At 28.9% G+C, this 27,132-nt stretch overlaps 2 protein-coding genes across 3 annotated transcripts in view; one reads left to right on the top strand and one right to left on the bottom strand.

Annotated features, from left to right (window-relative positions):
* LOC112690814 (guanine nucleotide-binding protein G(I)/G(S)/G(T) subunit beta-1) overlaps positions 1-16,065 on the top strand; it is a 44,263-nt gene extending 28,198 nt beyond the window's left edge. Inside the window, exons 2-9 of one of the 2 annotated variants that reach the window (XM_025564911.1) lie at positions 5,700-5,796; positions 10,925-11,070; positions 11,255-11,425; positions 11,491-11,613; positions 11,681-11,810; positions 11,892-11,963; positions 12,095-12,311; positions 15,884-16,065. In XM_025564911.1, coding sequence (XP_025420696.1) covers positions 5,740-5,796; positions 10,925-11,070; positions 11,255-11,425; positions 11,491-11,613; positions 11,681-11,810; positions 11,892-11,963; positions 12,095-12,311; positions 15,884-15,990 — 1,023 coding nt within the window. In that variant the 5' untranslated portion in view covers positions 5,700-5,739 and the 3' untranslated portion in view covers positions 15,991-16,065. The remainder of the gene's footprint in view (positions 1-5,699; positions 5,797-10,924; positions 11,071-11,254; positions 11,426-11,490; positions 11,614-11,680; positions 11,811-11,891; positions 11,964-12,094; positions 12,312-15,883) is intronic. The other variant, XM_025564910.1, reaches the window with a different exon arrangement.
* On the bottom strand, positions 12,880-15,552 carry LOC112690815 (uncharacterized protein C20orf85 homolog). The gene is made up of 3 exons (XM_025564912.1): positions 15,363-15,552; positions 15,201-15,303; positions 12,880-13,138 (listed from the first exon to the last, which is right to left on the bottom strand). The coding sequence occupies exons 1-3, from the start codon at positions 15,479-15,481 to the stop codon at positions 13,049-13,051; spliced, it is 312 nt and encodes a 103-aa protein (XP_025420697.1). The 5' UTR covers positions 15,482-15,552; the 3' UTR covers positions 12,880-13,048.
* Positions 16,066-27,132: the final 11,067 nt, after the last annotated feature.

Here is a 27,132-nt window from a genome sequence, read left to right as displayed (position 1 = left end):
TTTAATCTATTTCGATATTTTATGTATCACGATTTGTGAAAATATTGACTATAGTAAAATTATTTATGTATATACAGTTAGGGTAGTTATTTTTATTCCGTAGATCAGGGTGACTTTAATAATTTGTATGCCTTTCTTTACATAATTATTCATAAATAGTATGTACTTCATAATTAAGAACTAAAAATGTTGTCCTTGGTTCAAGTTTTAGTACCTATATGGTTTTATGTAATATATATATATATATATATAATATATGTTATGTAACCTCAAAAAATAGCTATTAAATCACAATATACAATTATCAGTACCTAAAAATCTAATAATAACTGCTGTATCCATAGACAGAATTACTAGAAAATATCTAGTGAAAGAGATGCTATTAGTCAAAATTGATCTTGTTCCTCGCGAACTATACACTGTGAATTATTAAATAATTAAAAAATAATTATAAATATCTTAAAGCTATTGAAATTTGGAAGCTTATTTCCCATTTTCATCTACAGTTCAAATTAATTTTAATTTTTAATCTATACTTCCATTTATGAAACGCTATTGATAAGAATGATCCTTCTTCTAGTACTTTTAAATTAAGTGAAAAAGTGATAACTTCTATTTTTACTCAATTGGTGAACACTATATTTTATAAATTCGTGTATTTATGTGTTGACGTTGAGTTTTAACTTTAAATTATTCCAAAGTAGATTTGAAAACAAGACTCGTCTATTATCCAACTGCTTATAAATATATATGTGTGCAACAATAGGCCGCGTATTTAGAAATATTATAATATACATATAACTTGTATTACTATGCTTTGAATAGGCTCTATTGTTGGGCCAAAGTGAGGATAAAGTTTTCCATTGGCGTAATTCGCACGGAATGAATTACCCGGCACTAAACATAATAATGGTGCTAAATATTGTTATAATGACGTGTTGTAGAAATAAAAAAAAAATACAGTCAAAAATGGTCCGCAACAACGCATTCGTCCTCGTATCGTAGTAATCAAACCGTGGAATCGACTGGGTGACGTGTGCACGTGCGCGTGTTCGTTTGTGTTAAAATGAATAACACAAAAACGTCGTTTTTCGACGGGCGGTTCAGCGTCGTGTTATGCTCGCAATGCGAACACTGTCGTCGTCGACATGATGCTCATTATTATCCGCGTGCAACGGAAACACGTAGAACACGTACGACGATGGGTTTCCGCGGCCTACGCGCGCGCGTTTCGACCCGATATCAATTCGCCGCGTTGTAATCGGTACGTGGCACGGTCAGCCGTTCGTCGGTTTATCAAACGCTTTCTGGGTTCGATGCGAACCGGCGGCGATCGACGAGATCCCGCGGAACGGCCGCCGGTCGGTGCGGGTGGCGTATGCCGCAGTGGGAGAGGGCACGTCGAAGGCCAACAAATGACGCCTCGCAAGTAACGATAGACGGACAATAATTATCGGTTCAGGACGAACGGGGGTGAAACGTGCGATGCGTTTTCCGCCCGATGCGCAGCACACTTGTAGTGTACTTTTTGTTCTCGATAATTCACGTCTCAACGCTACCCCTTTGCCGTGTACCGTTCACTCCGTCTGGCTGCGGCTCGTGTGGTCCATCACGCATTAGCAGCTCTCTCGTTTCACAACACTTGACTCGTTAAAGACGATTGCGCCTCGACGACGATGACGGAAAGCGTCGGTTCGTTTACATCGTCGTCGTGGTGTATTTCTTCGGTGTCAACAGAGGCGTTGTCGAATGGCGGCTGCGGCTGCGGCGACGGAGTGCGCCAGCGAGAGAGAGAGAGAGAGAGAGAGCAATTGAGTGAGTGAGGACGCCGAGCCTCGTCTCGCCTTCATCATGCACGCGGCGCGGTTACCCCGCAGGGAACGTCGGTCGGTCGCCACGGCAACACCCGCGCCCCAGTGGTAACGTTGACCTTTGGCGCGCGCGAAACACGCGCAACCATACTGTATAATATATGTATACACACGTATATAATAATAATAATAGTAATAATAATAATAATAATATATTACACGGCACTGCTTACTCTCCGTAACGTGGCGGAGGAGGAGGAGACGACGAATAACGCCTGCAGCAGATTCCCCCCCCCCCCCCTTCCGAGCGTGAGAACAGCAAAGGCGGCTCGTCGTCCGCGACACTTATCGCTAGCACAATTTGCTTCATTTTTCTCGTTGCGCGACACTCCAGTACACCGGCGCCGTTGTTGCTCCTCACCCGTCCATCAATGGTACTATCACTGGACTCCATGTATATAGATACCGCGTGTTCGGACCCGTCGGATTTAGGGTTGTTGTGTCGCTTGTCGTCGAGATTTTAATCTCACTTTCCATGCTGTCGAAGCACTGTATTATGTTTACCTGAAAAATTTAGAACTTGACGCGCTAGTATTATGGGCGACGTACACTCGATAAAATGTACCATGTATTTGTTGTAGATGTAAAAAAAATGCGGACAACTCCGACGGACATATTATATGTGTTATACAACATATTTAGGAAAACAAAAATACATCCAAGTACATTTATTTTAATAATCTCCTACCGTTGGATGTACATTCAAGTTTTATCTTGTATCAATATGGAATAAATAAAGTTATACGTGTTTGCCCTTAACATATGGTCAGTGTAAAAATAATCTACTGGTATTAGTTTGACGCTTGTAATAATAATGTGTGTTGGAAGGGAATGTCATTCCCCTACAAATAGTTCAATTTTAGTAAACCATACAAATTTAAACAATATTTAGTTTCATGGTTTCGTCTGTTTATTATTTCTCTCATGTTAAGTATATATATAGACATTCATATATTATGTTTCACTAATTCCTATCGTCGTTGACTCTGCTATAATTTAGTAAAATACAAATATCACTAGACAACTGTATAAGGTTATAGCATTATACTATATATATGTGTAATAATTCATTATTTAGTTTATGTTATTCAGCTATTTAGAACGGTTCTCATAATTTTACATATTGTTTGACTTTATTTCATATTATTTTGTGTATTTATTGAGTAATTTATTTTTCTAACTCGACTATAATGGAATGCATATTGAAATTGTACGAATAATATAATAGCCCTGACTCAAGTTAGGGCTTGTAATGTTATAATGGCATTAATTAGTAAAAAGTATCATAATAATATAAATAAATCATCAACTAACTTACTTTATTTTTTTAAACAAAAGTGTTCCATTGTATGGCGCATATGTTAAATATTATTAAAAAATATTTATTTTATTAAAGCCGAACGGCTTATATACAGACACACAAACAAGAAAACAATTAAATAATAAAGAAACAAAAAATTAAAATTTTGTTGATTGATGAATTCATTATTATTTTTTTCGTACCTACTTCAAAAAAGTCGTAAATAAATTAAAAATTGTATTATTATTATTTTTTCTAATTTTTTTATAAATTATTTTTAAGGACTGGAGTCTGATATCCGACATGTTAATATACAGTAAATAATAACGAAAATCTAAGTATTTAAATTAGTAAATTAATATTTTATTATCATGTGTTCGCTTATAGCAACTTTGGTATAACAAATGTTAAACGATTCTGGTCTTGTTAATCATTTTCCTTTAGCGATACTGTAGTGGAATTAGATGAAATACAAATAAAATTTAAAATTACATTTCTTATAATTTTTTTTTTCTCTCTAGTATGCGTCTACGCGCCTGCGTGTGCGTATGTGGACACATGAGCGTGATGCCGGCCGGCAGCGGGCTGGGTAAAATGAGCACGCGGTTCTGTGCCCGATGATCGATCGGCTTCGCGTTTGCGCTTTACGCCCTTTACTCCAGAATGCGTGAGTTAATCATGCACCGCAGACTTAGTTTTCGCCCCTTTTATTTTATATAACTATTATTTTATTTATTTTTGTGTTCATTACTATTATTTTCGACTACCGTATCGTGAAATTATTATTAATAATTATTACGTAATGCCAGTAGTAGCCGTACCGAAGCTTTGGCGTACAGGCAGGTCATTCGTGACCCCGTCATGCACGCATTGTCCACCGGGACTGCCACTATTACTTACACACACACACACACATATATATATAATTTAGTATATACTAGGAGGTACCCGCCAAACCACCTTATTGCATTACTATATAGTATTAATAACCACCACGCAAGGAATTCGATGGGGAATTAATAATAACAATGATTAAAAACTGTATTTATTACATATTGATCTATATATGTACGTCCACTGTTGTCCTGATCTAATAAAAACGTATCCATAACATATATGTTCACTCTTTCAGTTTGATTAATTTTACATTGTTAAATACATATTTTTCAATCGCCTTACATAATGCAATTTATAGATATATATATTTCTTTATATTTTAGTCTTTATCTAGTAGTTGATTCATTATTGATTTGTGAATATGGTGTCAAATCGAACTTACGTAATTTATATTTGAATACAAGCCGTACTCTGTATATTATGTACTGTTATTATTATTGATGAATCAATAAAAATAAAATATAAATATATAAATAACTTCAATGTCTTCTCATAAAATAATTTGGAAAAATAAATTATAATTTTAAACATTTTAATTCCAAAAATATTTTTCATTTGAGTCATAATCATGTTAATTATATATGTTATTTACAGTCCCAAGTTTGATTAATTAATTTAAAATATATGATTAAAAAAAAGCAATTAATTTTAGTCTCGTAATATAAGAACTATTATATATAAAAATACAATGAAAATACATAAAGTAATATCAGATCATGTAAAAATATATACATTTTAAGATAGTGAATGTAATTATATATATATTAGGTATTTTTAAAGAAGATAAACAATGTATAATATTTTAGATTTACTTGATCAAAAGTGTACAATACGCTTAGGTACCTATTTATGTTTATGACCCGTGCATACGTTGATAGCATAACATATTTCTAATTACATTACTAATATTTCCAATGATTTATTGTTGAAGAAATATTTTTATAAAAGAAATTAGTCAATTATTGTCTAGTCTTTAAGTTCATATATGAGAATAATAAAACGTGTCGAACCTTGAAAACTAAACATATGTGAATTATGAACTCATTGGTACTAAATGTCACGTATCATCATATTTTGTTGCCTTTCTATACAACCCATTATCATGTTTGCTGGAATATATTCATAAACTATGTGGTCTCATGACGGAAGTCAATTTTGCTAGTAGTTAATGCTACCCTCTTTTCATTCTGTCAATTGCTGGTGTTGATAATAGATTAAAATGATAATTTCATTGGTTCTCAGATATGTAAATAAAGTGAAAATACATGACTAAGTTATAAACACTTATTTTCATCATAATAATAAACAATTCGTATTTTTATTTCAAGTTGAGTTTTCTTATATTTGTTAATGTTAATTAATAATTTACGACTATAGACTTTGAATTGATATGCATTTAGATTAATACAGTATTTTAAATTTTATATGTATACATTTGAATTCATTTTTATTGTTTATATTAAAATACATTACATTGCATTTAGTCATTATGCATAATACGATATACCTAATACTATTTAATAGTATTAATACATATAACTATAGTATTAATAATAAATACTAATATGTATCAGTATTTATTATATACATTATTTTGTAATGAAGATTATATTGATTGTTTATATTTTCAGCATTTGTGTCGGTCGAGACCGGAGGCCCTAGCCGTGCAAAATGAATGAACTGGACTCACTAAGGCAAGAAGCTGAAACGCTCAAAAATGCCATACGAGTAAGTGATTTTTTAATACATATTTTATTATTATTGATTCGATAATTTTGAATCAATTAGTTCAACCTAAATTATATTTAATTATAAATGTATTAATTATTCATAACCTATTTTAAAGAAAAAAATTGCTATTGACATAAACATATTTTTAATAAATTTAAAATAAGGAGTCTTGAAACTTAGAATTCCTCAAAACCTGTTTACATTTCCGTGTCTATGGTGTACCTTTGTAAATTATATGAATGGGGAAACGTGATTATTGATTTTATCTTTATGAATCGAGGGGTTAAAACATATTTTTTGGTTCGGTGGCGGCGTTGAACGAATTCTCGTGTTGATATTTGCACAATATTAATCTCGACGCGGCTGTCTACAGCCTGAACCCTTCGCGCGTATCATCTACTACAATAAGGTATAGTAATTGTTATAACCGCAAAAGACACGAAAAAAAAAAATTATTAACACTCCTTAGCGATTTCATATTTTCTTCTTGTGTATTTTTACAATGTGTTATATAAATGTACTTGTATAGCGTACTCACATAGGAAAAACCATCCAACAATTTCTTTTTTTTTGTGCACTTTCGTCGTGTCCGAGAAAAGTTCGTCAAATATTGTTCATACATCGAAGGATAAATAAAGAAAATTCGCATTGTGTGTGTGTGTGTGTGTGTGTGTATTATTATATATCATTTTTATAAAGTGTGCATGTATAATATATATTAGGTACATTGTTTACACGAGTGATATCATCTCGTTGCATGTCATCCTGGGTAACCCACGCACCATACGCGATTACGTACTCCGCACGTGCACACAGGGGGGTTGTGGTTATGCGAGGGTGGCTGCGCGTCGGTGTACCTGTGTCTATATTGCGTGTATTAGAGAGAACGAATTCCCTGAACAAACGATATTATATTACGTAATTATATTAAATTAATATATTTCGCGTACAGGATATTGTAACCGTTATTTTTATAATAATAATAATTATTATTCATCAAGGATGAGATCGCGCCCTGAGAGTAGTAGTGTTCGTGCATATTCATACGATCACGTGTTGCGCGCACGTCGGCGACGACTCTCTTATACACATTCACACGCACGAGCGCCTGCGCGCGCACGCACACATACCAGCACACGTACGTACGTACGCACATACGTATGTATAGATGTACGTATTATATACTATCGCGGTGTGCTCGGAGAGTAGTCGCTGTATATAAATGTTCTGTAACGCGCGACGACGGCCAACTTACGCAGGCCCGCAACGGCGTAATACGTTTTCCATACGTGCGCGCTCGTGTGTCTATATATATCAGGGTTGAAACGTATAATACGGTATAATATAAAACACGTATTATACCATATAAAAATATCCCTTACAAACAAAAAAGCATTTATAATTTAAACACAATAAAATAAGAAAATATAAATTATAAATAAACAATTGTGGTGCTATTAATCTATTGTTAATAATTATCATTATTTTATCACGGACGTATTTATAGTAAATTCATTGTACTTGGGATATTTGTAACACTTTTAATATTTTATATTAATAGATTATAAACGAAAAACTAAAGTAGATATATTAAATAAAATAGTAGTAAAATATATTTTTACAATGTATAAAATTTAAAAACCTTACTTAATATCTGAAATAGGAATTATGTTTAATTTTTAAGAGTGAATTTCAAAAACAAACCGAATTATACGTTTTAGTCATTTTGTACGTTTTATACGTGGGATATTATACGTGTAACGTATAAAACGTTTTATACACGTATATTACCAACCCTGATATATATTGTACACGCGGCGGCGGCGGTGGCCAGCGCGCGCACACGTCTACATGTCGCGCCCTCTCACGAATCGAGCGGGTCGTCGACGATATTGCGCGGAGAGAGCTTTCGCGGCGGCAGCAGCGTCGGCGGTGGTGGCCAGCGAAGGGGTCATGCAAAAGCCGGCCGGCGGTATCGTTCCCCCGGTCCTCACCTCCGCGTCTGCTCTTATATGCTGCGGCGGCCTCTTTTCCGCCCTCGCCGCGTGCCACCTGCCCAGCCTTGACGCCGCTGCCGCCGACTGTATCTCTCGCGTGCGCCCGCCGTTCGTCCGTCGATCAATATGGCGCGTTGCCGCCTCCGCCGCCGTCTCACGCGGGTGCTCTGCCGCCGTTGTTTGACTTACTGTACGACGAGGGATCGTTCACACCGGCCAATTTGCCCCGTCAGGATGAGAACGGAAAACCCACTCATATCTACCCCCGAACACTTTCCAAACAAAATTGCATAGGTTTTTTTTTCCTCTAATTTTCATTTTACTTTCGCGGTTCTGATTCTGGAATAAACTATATTATGTTAGAAAATCTGATTAGAGCCGGAATATCGGATGCGTGGTGCAATATACACTTTATTCAGCCCAGTTTATAATTATTTTCGTCCATATACACACACAAGTTTTCAACCTATAATATTATCGATATGTGTGTTACAAGAATTTTTTTTTCTATTATACCCGAACAATCTCGTCCTTAAATTTCAATAATTATTGCAATAACATTCCATTTTATAATCATTTTTGGTTACAATTATTGTCACTAATAATTCACATGTAAATATATTACTATACTCGTACGCATACCAAAATAAATATATATAATGAAACTTAAAAAATATAATATACACTACAAATTGTGGATATATTCTATATGTAATAATATTGTAATACTTTTTCCATAAAGGAAAAAGTATAACGGATGTATACGTGTTTTTGGTGACAGGCAATTGCAGGGCGGGGCACTTATGTAGTTGTTTTTAAAACTGTTAGCAATAGTATTGAAATCTGAAAATTATTTTTAGCAAATTAAGGTTTACTGCATAGTAGTTAATGAATTTTATTGTATTTATATATTCATTTTTATTTGTCATATTCACATTATAACTAGGCTTACAAGTTGTCAAACTAACTAACAATACTTGATGTCTCTAATTTAAATTGTATATTATAACATTTGCGTTAGGTTATTAAAAATTACATAAAATAAAGTAGAATTATAATCTTGAGATTTTTCTATTTGATATAACTATAGCATATTATATTTTTTTTATAATACCAATGTATAGTGTATAATTTAGTGATATATTTGGGTAGAACTTATTAAATGTTCAAAAATAATTCATACTTAACCAAATTGTTTAACTATTTATAATAATATAATAATATTATTACTATTTATATTCACATATGGTTGGCCTTATGTTACATTTTTACTTTTCAGGTATTAATTGTTTTGTATAAGTCTAATCTTATATCAATGCATTTATTACAACTTTCATTGTTTTAAAAGTAGGTAGCCAAAATCTTTTTTAACACTTATAATTTGTGGATGAAAATAGCCTATATAGGCTAGGAATGTATAAATTTTAATTACTAAAATTATAAGATAATTGAGGTACAAATTATTTAACTATCATTTTAATTTAAAAAAATGTAGGTTTATTGTTTTCCAAACTAAAAAATAATAACCTGTATGAATATCTTTAAAAGCTGGTTTACTAAATATTTTTTATTTTCTATCAACATTAAGCACAAACAGTTATTTTAATATCTGTTTTACATTTGAAATTAAAAACAGCAATTCAGTATAGTATTACTAGGTAAATATCATTGATTGGTCTACTTACATTTTTCAAGACACAATTATGCTCAAATAATTAAATAAATACCTATAACCTTATAATGAATGAAGTCACCGTTTAACCTGAAAAATATTAAAAGAATACTCGTATAATCCAAAAATGCTGAATCATGTAAGTAACCTGTCATATTTAATTTAAAATAAAGTTTTATAAACAATTTAAAAATAAGATTTGTACAATTTTTTTTCTACATGTTCATCATGAAATTTTTTGAGTCAAATTATGACATTTTTTATGTGTAAGTTGGTGAATTTTTATAATCATATTTGAAATAGGTAACTCAAAGTTACAATAAATACTATTCACAAAAATTATGCAGAATATTGATTCCACTTAACTGTCTAAAGTAGGGATTTAGGATACTTTTTCATTAAATTTATTCAAAGCTTCTTAAAATTTGTATTCTTTGCAGTCTATATATATATATGTATGAAAATAATAATTACTATTATAAAATATTTAAACTTTTCATATATTAAAAAAATGTTAAGTAGTTCAATATATATATATATATTATACAACATTGTATAAAATGTTTTTCCTTAAATCATTTAGTTAGTTTTTTAAATTCTTGTTCACTATCAATTTGATTCTATCATATGAAAGTATTATTTTTATATGTATATTTATAATGATATAATTTTATGTTAAATAAAATCAAAATTAGTTCAATTGTTTTTATTTAGTGTCAACAGATTTTATTATTATATCATTACAGAAAACCTTTTTTCTTCTTTTTTAGTTAGTATTTTATATCATTAACTTTTTATTATAACCAGTATAAATTATTTAGGTAAAACATGTTTTATTGCTCAATAATATTATGTAGAATTATATATGTTTATATTATATTAAAATGATATGTACATTACTAAAATAATAAGTTAGTAACAACTTAAAATTGACTTGTATTACTAATATTAATTTTATCAACATTAATTTGGATTAAAATTTATTTTTATTTTGAAATATAGCTTTATACCTAAGTTATATAAAAACCTAACCTATAGTATTTAAGTGTGTTAAATGAAATGCATGAGTTGTTATACAATTATAGTATAAGTTTTTCTACAACTTTTTCTATATTATTCAAATAAAATCATTGTCTGTCATTCGTATGCATTGTAGATACTTGTTTAATACATTTTGGTGAATATTTGCAATGCTAAATGAAAATAATTATATAAATCCAATTGAATCATTTTAAAATTTTAACTATGATGAAATACATTAGATGATTCAAACCTAAATAAAATGATTTGTTATCATAGCTTAAATAATGTTGCATTAAATGTTAAGTATATAATACCTATCTGTATGTATCAATAAATAGTATATTCCATGTATAGATTAATACATTTCTAAATAATAATAACTTAACTGATTTTAATATTCAGTCTATTCTATTTAACATATTAATAATTTTAGGATGCAAGAAAAGCAGCATGCGACACAAGTCTGGCGCAAGCAACCACCAGCATGGAACCGGTCGGCCGGATACAAATGCGAACGAGACGCACGCTTCGTGGACATCTCGCTAAAATATATGCCATGCATTGGGGCTCTGACTCCAGGTAATTCAAGTATATTATATTAACTGAAATTTTATTTTTATTTAAAATAAGAATAAAATATTTATATGTTTATTATTATTATAATATATACATTTATAATAGCAAAGATACTTATAAGTTAGTTATATATACTTTAAAAAATTAAAACTTAATGTTTATTTAAATTTTTACTTTATTATTCCAGAAACCTAGTATCAGCTTCACAAGATGGCAAACTTATCGTATGGGACAGCTATACGACAAACAAGGTACACGCTATACCACTTAGATCTAGCTGGGTGATGACGTGTGCATATGCCCCATCTGGCAGTTTTGTTGCTTGTGGTGGCTTAGACAACATATGTTCAATTTATAGGTATTCAATATTGTTTTAATAATATTAACTAAAATTTTATTTATTGTTTATTGTTATATTTTTAGTTTAAAAACAAGAGAAGGTAATGTAAGAGTTAGCCGAGAACTGCCAGGGCACACAGGTTACTTATCGTGTTGTAGATTCCTTGATGATAACCAAATTGTCACTAGCTCTGGAGATATGTCATGGTAAATGTTTAAAAATTGTTATATAAATAAGTTTTATACTCATCAAAAAAATCTATTTTGTTCATAGTGCATTATGGGACATTGAAACTGGCCAACAGTGTTCATCGTTCATTGGACACACTGGTGACGTTATGTCGCTCTCAATGTCACCTGATATGCGAACATTTGTATCAGGAGCTTGTGATGCTTCAGCCAAAGTAAATAAAAATTGCTTTTTCCAAATATTACTTATTTACTATACATACTTTATTTCTAAAATAACATTTTTTAATTTTTAGTTATGGGATGTTCGAGATGGAACTTGCAAACAAACGTTTCCAGGACATGAATCTGATATCAACGCTGTCACCGTAATTATTTATTTTCAATAATATATCTAACTAGTTTTTAGAATTATGTATTAACTTTCATGCATAAATTAACAATTACTTATACATATATTATATATTTATATTTTTAATTGTTTAAATTAAAATTTTAGTTTTTCCCAAATGGCTATGCTTTTGCTACTGGCTCAGATGATGCAACCTGTCGTTTATTTGATATTCGGTCTGACCAAGAATTAGCAATGTACTCGCATGACAATATCATATGTGGCATAACATCCGTATCATTTTCAAAATCAGGACGTTTGCTATTGGCAGGATATGATGATTTCAACTGCAATGTTTGGGACTCAATGAAAGCTGAACGTGCTGGTTGGTTAAAATTTATTTTACATAAAATAACAAAAAAAATTGAGTCTAAGTTTAAAAATATAAGTCACACTAAATTAAATTTATATTATTATAATATAATTTTTAATAATTAGTATATTATATTTATCTATTTCTTTTGCAATACATATCTACTTAACATACATTTATTATTGGGTAAATATAAATTCTTATTTGATTTATATCTAATATTTATAAACTAAATCATATTCATTTTAAATTATTTATTATTTAGTCCCATAATGACATGATATAACATTGTTTTTTTTTCTACCAATTTTCTGTATGAAATTTTGCTATTTTGCTATTAACAATTATATGTTTGTATTTTTTTATGAAGTAATTTTTCAAATTCAATAAATATGCTTTATTTTGTTTTGCCCTTGAAACTCATTAAAATAGGATATTTGTATTTATCTGTATTGACAGATTTTGCAATTTTAAAATAAAAAATATATGAATCCAAAATTTTTTATAATACCATTGCTATTTAATAAACTATAACAAAAAGAATATAAATGTATAAATAACTTGAACGAAAAAAAAGAATTTGTAATTCACGATAATTTAAAAAATGTAGCTATTGTTTAAAGTAGATACTTTCTATATTTATGTATAACAAATTATTAAACAGATAATATCAATTGATCTCATTAAATCCTTTTTCTATTTTGTATTATAGTGAATATTTTATTAAATACCAATATTTATTATTTTTGTTATTTGGTTTCTTTTCCAATTGGCAAACACATAATATCTGGACCATATATTTCTAATTGGAATTCTTGTTTACTGGATAGCCAACCAATCTAAGTATAACATATCAACATCATCAAATATGAGGTCATACCTAAAGCATAGAAGTCGAATTTATATTTTAATAAAATTTTTAAAATAAAATAATTTAATATTATTTAAGATTGACAGTAAATTATTTTATTATTCTTTTAATATTAAAAAAAAAATTCATATTTAAATTTAATTTGAAATAATTCAATCTTTTTTCAAAATACTTAATTTGAACCACAAATAAGTACAACAGTAATAATACCTTAATGAACAATAAACTGTTTATTAGACATAAATTATTATTTATTTATGAAATATTCAGTAGGTTAAGTACTTCATGAACTCTAAAAATATCTTACTACTATAAAAAATATAAAAAAGCATACAATTGCGACCTCTTATTATATTTAATAATATTATTTAAATTATTTACTTCTCTTGATGTAGTAATCGGAAAGGGTGGCAGATTTATGGGATCAATACATTTATAGTTATAGTCTTCTTTTATTTCCTTTATTTTATTTAAGTTTTTATTTATTTTACTGGATAGCCAACCAATCTAAGTAAAACATATTAAGCTCATCAAATATGAGGTCATAATTAGAGTCTAGTAGATGAAATTATATTTGTTTAAAATTCTTAAAATATGATGTTTTAATATTATTTAAAATTGTGAGTAAATTATTGTAATATTCTTTTAATATTAAAAAAAAAACTTATTTTAATTTAATTTTAAACTATGAATAATCATAAACTATTCAACTTTTTTTTTTTAAATATATCATTTAGACCAGAGTTGGGCAAAAACAAATCAAAATAATGAATAAAAAATAAAAGCCTGAATAACTAATTTATTTATGAATAAAGAATAATTTTTTATTCTGAATAATCGTGGTGTACTGAATAAAGAATAAAATTATTCTGAATAGTTTTATTCGTTAATAAAACAATTATTCAGAATAAATGTATTCGTTAAAATCATGAATGATATTAAATAAATAATGATATTAAATATAAAAGTATAATTAATTTATTTTTGTCAATTATTATATATATTAATATGTATTACCTTTATATATATTATTTAAGTCTAAATAATAAGTATATTATCACTATACATCGTTATTTTGGATTTAAATTTATTATTTATATGATTATAGGGAATAACGAATAACGAATAATGAATAACGAATAACTAAATAATGAATAAAAATAAAAATCAATAATAAAATTAAGAATAAATCAATGAAGAATAATTTTTTATTTAAATAATCAATCGAATAATATTTTATTCGACTAATGCCCAACTCTGATTTAGACCAGTGGTTCCCAACCTTTTTTATTCCATTTCCCCTTGTTCATTTTCAAAAATCTCATGCCCTCTTCCCTTAAATTAGATGACCTTTTTTAAGACAGCCATACAAAGAAAATTTTGTAAAATAACTATATATATTATAATATATTATACAACTAATGACTTTTTTTTTTTTATCATCATTTTAAAAATAAAATACAAATTAACTTTATAATTAATATATTTTTGAATATAATTTTATAAATAATAATTAAATATGATGGTAAAATTAATTCAATGCGAAATTTGAGTTTTTTTTTTTTTTACTAAGTCCATAATCCGTGGGGATATATTTGATAATGAGCAATGCATATCATTTTCTATATCCAACAGATTTCTTTGCTTGCTTTTTATTTGCAAAAGTGTGGAAAAGCCTGACTCACAGAAATACGTCGATACAAATGGGATTAATGTTCGCAGAGCAAATAAAATGCTCGTTATATCATCAAAAATATATTCCCTCCGTTCAGTATCTAAATTCTCCTCTGGGGGAGGGAATTCCTCTAGGTTGAGAATCACTGATTTAGATCATAATTAATTATTAAAAATAAATACTAAAACTTAATAAGAATATTTATTTATGAAATGTTTAGTAGATGAACTTCACTTACAACTTATAATAATGTGTTTCATGAACTCTAAAAATATCTTACTGCTATCATTAAATATATATAAAAGCATTTTTTCACCCTCTTGTCATAATTAATAATATTATTTAAATTATTTACTTCTTTTGATGTAGTAATTGGAAATGGAAACATATGTCTAGGATCAATATATTTAAAGTCTTCTTTTATTTCCTTTATTATTTGCAATTTACTATCCGTTTTCCTTTAAGTGATTTATTGGAATGTTAAACAAGAATACATAAATTATTTCATATAGTTTACTTATTTTCATCTAAAATCCATCCCCACTTCTTTGGCCAATTATCATGAGCTTTAATTTCATGTTCACAGCGGTTTCTAAAAATCTCATCGTCTGCTACTGATACATTTCGTCTGGCCATGATAAAATCTCATAAAATAATTAACTATACCATTAAATATTAAATGTTTATATTAATAACTAGTTAGTTACTAAGCATCACAAGTATTATTAACAATATTTATAGATATTTTATTAAACATTTAATATATTTTAACTATATTTATAATTATCCCATTATAAATATATTAAGAAAACATTTTAATGTATTTATCACATTAGAATTTATTTCTACTACTGTAGCCTATTTTCAAAAAAAAAAAAAAAAATTGTGACTTAAAAACCTTGTGATGATTATTATAATTATATTCTATAATAATGAAAGATAGAAAATATTTTTATAATTTATGATACAATTTAAGTATATTTCTAATACTTTATGACATGTACATAGGTATATATTAATTTTGTTTTATTATTTTAGGTATATTGGCTGGTCATGACAACCGTGTTAGTTGCTTAGGAGTAACTGAGGATGGCATGGCTGTAGCTACTGGCTCTTGGGATAGCTTTTTACGTATTTGGAATTGAGTTGGCCCTCTGATGAGACCTATGAAGTCAACACCAAACGGTCCCTGAATTACAAAAAAAAAAAAAAATCCAAAAAAACTAAATAAACAAATAAACAAAAAACTTAAATAAAGTAAAAAACAGTTCAAACATTTTTTTCTCAACGGGGGACCACTCACGCGAAATGAAATGTTTTTTTTTTTTCATAAGTAATCTCTAAGTTGCATTATTCAAAATCAAATACCACCCGACTTGAAGGTCTTCCGTTTGCGCATTTTGGGACAAATGTCCGCGGCTGTTTAGGTGCTCAAAAAAACAAAACCGTGGCAACAAATACTATCTATGGAAACGTAGTGTTAACAACTATATTTTATTACATATAATATACAAATGTGTATATATATACACACATACATATAAACTTAAATAATTATGAAAATATTTATATCTAAGTCATATAAATAGAATAGATCAGTATTTAAAGTTATAAACGCTAAAAAAGATTATATTCCTAAAATGTTTTTTTAACGAGTGTTCATATAAAAAATAATTTTTAAAACAACAAAAAACAACTTTATATACTTTTCTGTGTAAATACTAGTAAATTAAATCTTGTGTATAATATTAAAATTTAGTTCATAGTGTTAAACATATAATCAGAATTGTGTGCATTTTTCATCTAATAAATCTGAACTACCTATATATTATTTTCACTGGAAAGATTTAGATTTTACACTGATGTTGGTTTTTAAAATAATTAGGCGTTATTCTACAGAAAAATTGATCTATTACAGTTTGCTCCTATTGAGACTTTCAACTGTTTTTCATTATTGATACCCATTTATATTTAATTTTTACACATTATGTATACATTTACAAAAGAAATATTATGGGTTAATCATTGACATCAATTTCCTTTAAAAACTTAGAATCGCCTTAACATTTTGTAACACCACGGACGGCCTTCATGAGGGTTATGCTCTGATCATAAATATTTTTGTTTTAATTACAAACATTTTTCTTTTAATATATATATTTTTTTTTATATTTTTTTTTTTACATTTTAATTAACGCACACATACACATTTTTATATTACATAACCAGTTTTTAAAAAGCATTTATACCTATTAAAACATACGTGTGAGTTATTCGTGTTGTTTTTAAACTGTCAAGCATTCATCGAATAGAATTAATTTTAATTAATATTAATATTATTGTTACTTTGTAAACAAAACCATTACGTTAGCATTATGAATCTGATAAAACCATAAGTTTTGCCACCATGTATCTGTTGGTGGTCATTATTTTATATTATTATTATTATTATTATTATTATTTCATTACTTAATTCTTTAAATGTCCACGAATTACTAAAATAAATGATTATTTCTCTTAATGGATTAACCCATGCCATTAAATATCTTGCAAATCTTACTGTTAATAATGGTGGTGGTGATACTTTCAGTTTCTAAATAATTTGATACTGTATAGCTAACACTTAGTATGCATATTTCTGGTGAATTTCACACTTACTTAGTATTAACATTTTCCAATATATCTGTTAACTTTATTATTGATTTATCAGTTAAACTCAAATAATGTATTAATTCTTATTTAGATCTTTCATGAATGCATTGGAATATAATTATAATATTGTCTTATTTAATTTATCTTCATAAAAAGCATTTTCGGTTAAGCAAGTATGGGATGAGATTTTTTATATGAATTCACTGTATACTATACCATTTGTTGTGTTCTAATTTGTTAGCTATCTGATTCAAAATTCTTTTCATAGTACCTTAAAAACTATTGACAAACCAACCTTGCTAGTTTTATGATTTAATATTTTTATAAATATATATTTTTTCCTAAAAGACTATTTATTTCTATTTAAAAAGATTCATTGAATATAATGTAAATTCATTGAATATTGTCTACTACCACATGGTTAATTGTTAGAAAATACATTTTTTTTCAACTTGAATTAACAAACTGTATAATAATTTATGAACATACTAAATATAAAAGTAATAATTTTACTTTTAGTTTACTAAGTATAAAAAAAAAAAATTATATATTTATATGCATGTACTCATTTATACGTACATATATATAGATATATGTAATAATAATATTAATAGTATGTACAAAATATCAAATTTATAATTACATTTTTTTGCTTAACCGAACATTTTTGTAAACATTTTAATACATTCAGTACTTAGAGAATCTTATAGAATATCGTAATGATTTTGTGTTCTACCCTTGTTTTGTTTTTGTTTTTGAGTGTGTGTTGCAGTCATTTTTTGAATTTTTTCTATAGTACGTATATTTTATAATTAAAAAAAAATTATCAATAGGATTACATCTTACCATCTAATATTATTATGTAAATATAAAATAGAAATTACATAATTTACAATTATAATTATAATTTTTTTTTTCGGCAACAGTTTGATGTCACACACTGTATCATATAGGTACTTTTACTATGGTTATAAATTATAATTATAAAATTACTAATTATAAAATATTACAACTTTAGGTCTTATATAAAGATAAGGTCTTAACATTATCGTTGTACGATAACTATTAAGGAAATAAGAAAAAAAAATTAAAAATATTGCAGTAAAAAGAATATCGCTGTTTTTGTCGAATTTCTAATCATATTAATTAATTATAAGTTAAGTTATCATTATTAATTTTTAATTTATTGCCAAAAGGAAAAAACACTAAAAACCAAGTAGTTTATAGTGTCTTGTATTTTTTTTATTTCCTTTTTTTTTATCGCTATTGCGTTTATTTATTTATTTTTTAAAATGTAAGTGTAATAAGTTTGTCATGGTAAAAATAAAATAAATATTTAACATATTCAAATATGTTAAGTGTTGTTTAATATGCTTTTTACACATTGCCATTGATTAAAGAATTAAAATACTTTCAGAGCACTTTAGAGCTATTTTTTCTCACTGTTGTTGATTTTATTTATACAAATATATTGATTTATGATATTTACCTTAAATCAATATGGATAAATGTTTACTAAGAGCTTTGCCTTTATTTCTTTGCTCATCAATCTAGACTCTATTATAAATTTTGTCAACTGAATCCCTCAATTATTTTACAAGAATCCACCAAAACAATAAATGTTAATTAGTATTTTAATAATACTATATCACAAATTCCTGATTGTTATAAATAATAATTCTTAACTCCTTTATGTTTGGAGTATTCTTGTAAAACAGTATTATTTTGGTGTCAAAGTAAAGTTTAGCATTGTTCATTATTTAAAAAATGTATGTTTCCTTAGTCTTGAATGTTTTTAAATCTGAGTGAATTTAAGGGCACTTACAATAAATTTTTCTTAAAAAACGTTATGGCATGTTTCATATTACAAGAGCTTTGCAGTATTTATTTTATACTTATGATGGTACATTTTAAATCAATGTATTGCATTACAACTATTTGTCTATTACCAATGATTATTTACTCGGTACTATTATGAGTAGGTAGTATCTTTTACAAATGCCTGTGATTATTCTACATTACTAGCACAGTTAACCATGGTTACCAATAATTTATTTTTATTATTTACCTATAATTTCAACTAAGAATATATTTTTATCGTGATTACAAGGCATAATATTATATTTATGACAATTTACGAAGGATGGGCCAATTGACAATGAAAACAGACCAACCTGTTCTTAAGTGTTGACAGTCAACATTACCTCTGAACAACGTTTTTAATCTTGAAATTTTGCATGAAGCATAATGAATAGGGATGAGAAGTTATAGAAGGTAAAATGAGCAAAATATGCACAAAAAAAAAAAACGAAATTATGCAGATAATATTTTTATATTATTAATAATTAATTATTATACTATTAAATATTTACTATTTTTACATAATTTTTATTATTAAATAATTTTACAACCAAAAAAATAATGCATCAATGAAATTAAATTTTAAACTTAAAAGTCCACTACCTATGTCATTACCAGCTAAACCAATTACACTACAAGAAATAAAATCAAATATTAATAAACTATGCAACAACAAATCTCCAGGGTACGATCTAATTAATAACAAAATTCTCAAAAAAATAACAAACAAAACCATACTTTTTCTCACTCATATATACAACGCAATGCTTAGGTTGTCATACATTCCTCCGATATGGAAATTCTCAACAATAATATTAATTGCTAAGCTAGAAAAACCAAAGCATTTAGTAACTTCATACCGCCCTATAAGTTTACTACCGACGTTAGGGAAACTTCGAAAAACTACTTAAAAAAATAACCCCTATTATTAAAGAAAAGAATATCATCCCAAGTACTCAATTTGGATTCCGATCATATCATTCAACAATTCACCAAATACATAGAATCACCGATAAAATATTATCATCATTAGAAAAAAAAGAACACTGCCCATGTATATTCCTTGATATCGCGCAAGTATTCGATCGTGTTAAAATGTCTATTAATATGGAAAGGAAAATGTTAGTATAATGTAGTACTTACCAAAAAATATTCAGGAACTAGTGTAGGACCTATAAAAATCCGGGACCCAACTAGTTAACTACCTGCGATTAGCCCCTAGTACTCGGGACCCAACTCGGATGCTTCGACATCCGCAACCCCTACAATTCAACAGTTACTAAAATATTTTGTAAATATTGTAATAACCCAAAAATAAAAAAATGAAATAAAGTGGGGAGGGGGTAGTGTATATGTATAAATGGTGATGAGATATGAATGTATTAAAGGGTTGTTACCTTCCTCCTTGTTTAAGGGAGGGCTCTCAGAGTTGAGAAGGTTCGAGAGCCGATCAACGCAATTGTTCAGTCTGCCAAGCTAAATAAAGCAGCACTTATTTGTTTTACCGTAGACCTTCAGATATCGATGTGAGGTTGAAAAAATGGACAAATGCAGAATTTAATTGCACTAGAACTGGATACTCTTCAACACTCGTACGAAGAACACAAGTCGAACGGATTAAAATGACAAGTCAAAATAAATCGCACGTAAAAACTCACTCGATAATCTTATGATCGGTGCGCATACACAAACGACCAAAAAAAAAAAGAGTTGCTTCGTTGATCTTACGATTGCACTGCATGCACTGACGACCTAAGATCAAGAGCTCTTGGAAGGGTAGTGTGTGTCCCTGTTACATAGGGACGTATGTTGGCATGGATCTTGGGCGGTCCTTTGAAGATTAGTCTTTATTGTTCGATTTGTGTTGTCCGTGCAGGTTTCGAAGGAACCGTTATTTATTTATATAAAATGGTTTAAAATCACGTACATACGAATAGTATACATTATTATAAAATATTTGTGCCGTCTTTTACAATTGAATGATGTATATCATTCTATATATATAAAAATTTCGTGTCACGATGTATGTTCGCGATAATCTCCGAAACTACTGGACCGATTTTGATGAAATTTTTTACACCGTGTGTAATTTGGTCCAACTTAAAATATAGGATAGTTTTTTTTCAAATTTTTTAAATATTTTAATTAACTTTTTAATAAATGTGTATAATTGCATGGTGTATTTCGGTGTATTTCTATCACCGGAAACATCGATGAAAATTTAAACGCCAATGACATCGGAACTGCATGTATTTTACCTTCAAGCTACATCGGCAGTCCACGGAGCATGCAGGAATACATACAAGATGCGATGACTTATGTACGTCATTACGGTCGACCTGATTTGTTTGTTACATTTACGTGTAATCCAAATTGGGAAGAAATAAAAAGTTTGTTATTACCAGGCCAACAATCAATACATCGTCACGATATCGTTTACACGTGTGTTTAAACAAAAGTTAAAATCTTTAATTAATTTAACCGTAAAATATTCAGTTTTTGGTAACACACGTTGCTGGCTGTATTCTATTGAGTGGCAAAAGCGAGGTTTGCCTCATTCTCATATTTTGGTTTGGCTTGAAGTTAATCGCGCCGTCTCGAGTTTTGTTTGTTATTTTTATTTATACAGTTTAATTTGTACCGGTTTAGTGTTTTCGTATTTTACTTTACCTACACACTAACCATAAATACTTGGTATTGTGTTATTATTGTGCAGTGTTCAGTATTGAATATTCTTTAATTTTTTTTAAATTTAGTATAATGCCGCGGAAATCTAACCTACACAATCAGTATAGTAAAAATGCACGACGTATGCGTGCTAATAGAGCTCATGAATCGGAAGAACAAATTGCAGCAAGAAACGCAGCTCAACAAATCAGAACAGCAGAAATTCGCAGACAAGAGTCTCGAGAACAGCGTGATGAACGTCTACGACAAAATATATTGAGAACAAGATCGGCGCGAGAACGGCACATAGCCACATTTAGAGAACTTGACAGAGAGCGACAACAAACCAACCGTGCATTAACACGTGCATCATTCGTTCGCCTTGCGTTCGAATATGCACCAGATATCAATTACTCTGCACATACTAAAATTATAATTGGTGCAATGGATAAAATATGCCAATATTGTCAAGCGTTAAAATTCCGCAATGAAACGATTGGTATGTGTTGTGCATCTGGAAAAGTTGTACTGGCACCTCTTCCTATTCCACCGGAACCTTTAAAATCATTTCTTGCTGGCGAATCAGACGATTCGAAATTATTTTTACGTAAGACACGCAAATTCAATTCTTGCTTCCAAATGACGTCCTTTGGCGCAACTAAAATTTGCGACCTCACATCTGATGGAAATAATTTTGTAACTACGTTCAAAATCCAAATGACGGTTTGGATTTGGAAAACACATGTTTCTCACATGGACAGCTATATGTTGCCTGCTCACGTGTAGGAAAACCATCAAATCTCTTCGTGTTAGCGAAAGACAGGTTAACCAGGAATGTTGTACACAAAGTAGTACTTAGATAATTTTTAGTTTTAATAATTTAATTTATTTTTGTATGTTTTTAATGTATATAGTATTTTTTGTAAGTAGGTCACTGATTACAAACAATAATTTAATATAAGATGAATAAAATGTAAATTCAGAAAATATATATTTTGGTTTGTACTTAATTTCAACTTTTAGATACTTTACCTATTACTTTTAAATTTTCTCATACATAATAACACTAATACATGTCCTACGAAAATGCTAAAAAACCAACTAATACGCGGGCAACGCCGTGTCGGGACAGCTAGTTACAATATATAAATATTTCTAAATTTAAATTATTCACATTGATTTTTACTCGTATAACCCGTCTTTATTACTCGTCTGTAAACACAAATATTTCATCACATGATTGCTTTTAGATTTTGAGTGAAGCGTAGGATATTATGGTTTTATAATGGATGTTTGTATTTTATTTTTTTAACACTTTTTCGAATAGAAATACTCGTCCAAAAGTTTTTCTGGGAACTTTTTAGATTTTAAATTGGCATGTGGTGGTACTTTAGATAGGTAATTTTTTTTAATCTTAATAGTTTTTCCAGGCGTAAGGAAAAAACTGTCTGAAAACGGTAAAAATAGACTATAAATGAGACTTTCACTTTTCCAATTTTAGTTATTTATTCATAATTCCAAAAGTAATGTGGCTAGAAACTTGAAATTTTTATCCTATAGCAAAGATATTTTTTTCGTATTTGATAAATTTTTTAAAAAGCGCTTTTGATTTAAATATAAAACTATAAAAATAGATACCTAATTTTTTGAAAGTCTTTATGTAATAAAATTTTTATTTTTAAATATTAATGAAAATGTAATATGAGTAATCATATACGAGTACTCAGGGCCGGATTTAAGGGGGGAGCAGGTTAGCAGGGCATCCACTAAATGTGCTTTTTTTTTGCATCCAAGTATAAAACACAATATAACATTTGCAATATAGATTTCAATCATTGATATTGTCATAAAGTGATAAATAAATATTATTATTAATATTTAATAACTAATAATATAATAGTATAATAGTTATATATTATAATTGTATAAAAATTAGTAGCGTGATTACAAATATACATTTAAATTAATTTACTACATATATTGTTTTATTACAACAAATTATTGTTTTTTCCTAACCAAAATTCTGAATATTTTAGATTAGAAATTATTATTACTTATTAAGAATAAGTTTCGGTGTGCAAATAGCGTCCATATTCTATCACAATAACAAAAAAAAATTAAAATATTTAAAAAAAGCTAAATTGGACCCTGATTTCCAAAGGCATCTCGAATCTCAAATTATCATAAATTGTTGTAAATCGATTTAGCTGACCATTTATACTTCACTTGATTTCTCATATTTTACGTATATATATATATACTCGTATTTATCTATATTCAAGGCGTTATTTATAAATAAAAAATTTATGTCAAAAAGCCACAAAAACAATTGTAAGGAGTTTTATAGGCAACTTAATAAACATACTGATATATATATTGAAAGAACCTGCTCGCCTGTGAGATATTTTACTTCAGATTACTAACAGAAAAATAAATCTAAGGGTGGTCCCAGAGCCCCACATTCCTACATCCGACCTTGCGAATACTAACTTATTTACCTACCGATTCTGAAAGTTTTTAAAACTCTGAAATTTATTTCATAAGCGATAAAGAAATTCATTATACATACGATTTTTACGGATTTTACTGTTTTTAAATCAATTTTTAACATTAAATGTTTGTTAAAAAAATTTGGTCCATTCAATCATAATGAAACATTGAATTTTTTTTTTTATTTAGCTTTTACGAGCCATTTAGGCTCTTTGCTTCTAACACCAGTTTTCCCAAAACATCTCTTGCGTAGGCTAGATCTAAGTTTCCATTCTAATTCGGCTTTAACTCCTTTATATCTCTTCTAACTGCATCTAGCCATCTTTGCCTTGGGCGTCCCCTTGATCTTTTCAGATCTATTTGATTCACCATAACCATCTTTATGAGGGACCCATCAGCTCTTCACGCATGCCCAGTCCAAGCAAGTCTTGAACTCCTTACGAACTGCACTATGCCCTCTTTTGAATATAGATTCTTCAGATCCTCATTTGACCTCCTTAGCAATTTTTGCTCCTTGTCATCGAAAATAGGTCCATACATTTTTCTCAAAATTTTTCTCTCAAAGACGAGTAGCTTTTTGTAGTGAAAATTTTTGTAATGAAACATTGAATACAGATAAATATTTGGTTAAAAACAAAAATTTTCTTCGTCAAACAATAAAATGTTAAACAGGTTGATAAAAAAAAAACCTACCAATAATTAGACTAAAAAAGGTAAAATATACTTATAAATAGTTGATTTTTATACTGAACCTTTGCTAAGAACCGTTTTGATAAAGAAGTGACTTATCATTTCCTCAGTATATTTACTACTGGACTTTAATCGCGAAATTAATTTTTCTTCAATACAAACTAAAAAGTAATTTACAGTTCATTAACTACAGCTTATGTTCCTGTTATAATGATAACATAATGATACAATAGTAATTTATATTCTTAATTATTTATACATTACTTTTTTTAAATAAATCAATTTATTATATTCAAAAAAAATACGATTCATGAGGGGGGGGGGGGCGAATACCCCTCCTATCCCCTCAAATATGCTCTTGTGACGCCCTGGATGGTTTAAAAGAAGTTAATAAGTGATAGGCCCGACCCCGGGAGGTGCTTAAACAGAAATTTCGAGATATACGATGGAAATTTTTGTTTATAGATGGTTGTTATGGTTGATATTAGTTAAAAAAAGTAAAATTAAAAGTCAATTAAAACTAATGACATATAAAATGGATTTAATTATTAAATATTGTGTTTGGTGAGACACACTGCTGGATGTATTCTGTAGAGTGGCAGAAACGTGGATTGCCGCATGCACACATTTTGATTTGGTTGGTAGAAAAAATTAGGCCAAATGAAGTTGATGAAGTCATATCAGCTGAAATCACTAATGAACAAGTAGATCCTGGCTTGCATAAGGTAGTTATTAAAAACATTATACATGGTCCATGTGGAACACTTAATCAAAATACACTGTGTATGGTAGATGGTAAATGTTCAAAGCACATTAATATCGGAAACAATTACTGGAAATATTGGAAATCCACTCTATCGTCGGCGATCACTAGCAGCCAATGGAAAATAATTGTCAAAATAAATTAACAAGATATTGAAATAGATAATCGCTGGATTGTTCCATATTCACCGATCTTATCAAAAACTTTCAAAGCACACATCAATGTTGAATCTTGCCATTCAGTAAAATCTATTAAAGTACATATGTAAATATGTAACCAAAGGAAGTGATATGGCTGTGATTGGATTTGGTGCAAAAAATTCAAATAAGGAAGTAACCCAATACCAAATGGGCCGCTATGTTAGCAGTAATGAAGCGTTTTGGCGAATTTTTTCTTTTCCAATTCATGAAAAACACCCCACAGTTGTTCACTTAGCCGTGCACTTAGAAAACTGACAGAGAGTGTATTTTATAGCTCAGAATACAATACAGAGAGTTCACCAGCCACCTATCTACTACCATTTTTTTTATAATCATTTTTTTCGAGACGTGCCAAAATGATAATTTCGCACAAACACTGCTATATTCTGAAATGTCAAAATATTATACTTGAAATCAATCAACAAAGAAATTTATGAGAAGGAAACAAGGAAAACCAGTTCCAGGTTACCCAGGTTAACTGATGCAATAGGTCGAATTTATTCTGTTCATCCAAGCAACGATGAATGTTTTTATTTACGGCAATGTGCTTCCAACATTATTCCAACATTTACGAACAGTTGATGGTGAATTGTGTGGATCTTACAGAGAAGCCTGTCATCGTTTGCAACTGTTAGAAAACGATGAATATTGGGATCAAATTCTCAATGATGCTGTAATTTCATCACAAGCTCATCAAATACGAACATTGTTTTCCATTATCATATGTACATAATTCCCATCAAAACCAATTGATTTGTGGATAAAATATAAAGATAATATATGTGGCGGTATTTTATTTAATATACGTAATAGAACAGAGAATATGAATTTACAAATAAGTGAAGAAATTTACAATCAGACATCGATTTTCATTGAGGATATGTGCTTGATGATGTCAAACAAGCTATTATATCAATTAGGGATGGCCTTGCTCAATCGCCCAATGCACGATGCTTTTTATCAAC

Source organism: Sipha flava, unplaced genomic scaffold, assembly GCF_003268045.1.
Source record: "Sipha flava isolate LNK unplaced genomic scaffold, YSA_version1 521_pilon_pilon, whole genome shotgun sequence".
Lineage (NCBI taxonomy): Eukaryota > Metazoa > Arthropoda > Insecta > Hemiptera > Aphididae > Sipha > Sipha flava.
The sequence above is the reverse complement of the archived record's forward strand: the minus strand, read 5'-3'. Positions and strand labels throughout refer to the sequence as shown.

Bases quoted from the DNA above. Each gene is read 5' to 3' on its own strand.
- LOC112690815 (XM_025564912.1), bottom strand. From the start codon at position 15,481: ATGGCCAGACGAAATGTATCAGTAGCAGACGATGAGATTTTTAGAAAC. The intron at 15,304-15,362 runs GTAAACTATATG...AATCACTTAAAG, and splicing joins TGGATTTTAGATGAAAATAA to GAAAACGGATAGTAAATTGC. The intron at 13,139-15,200 runs GTAAATAATTTA...TGTTATACTTAG, and splicing joins CAATTACTACATCAAAAGAA to ATTGGTTGGCTATCCAGTAA.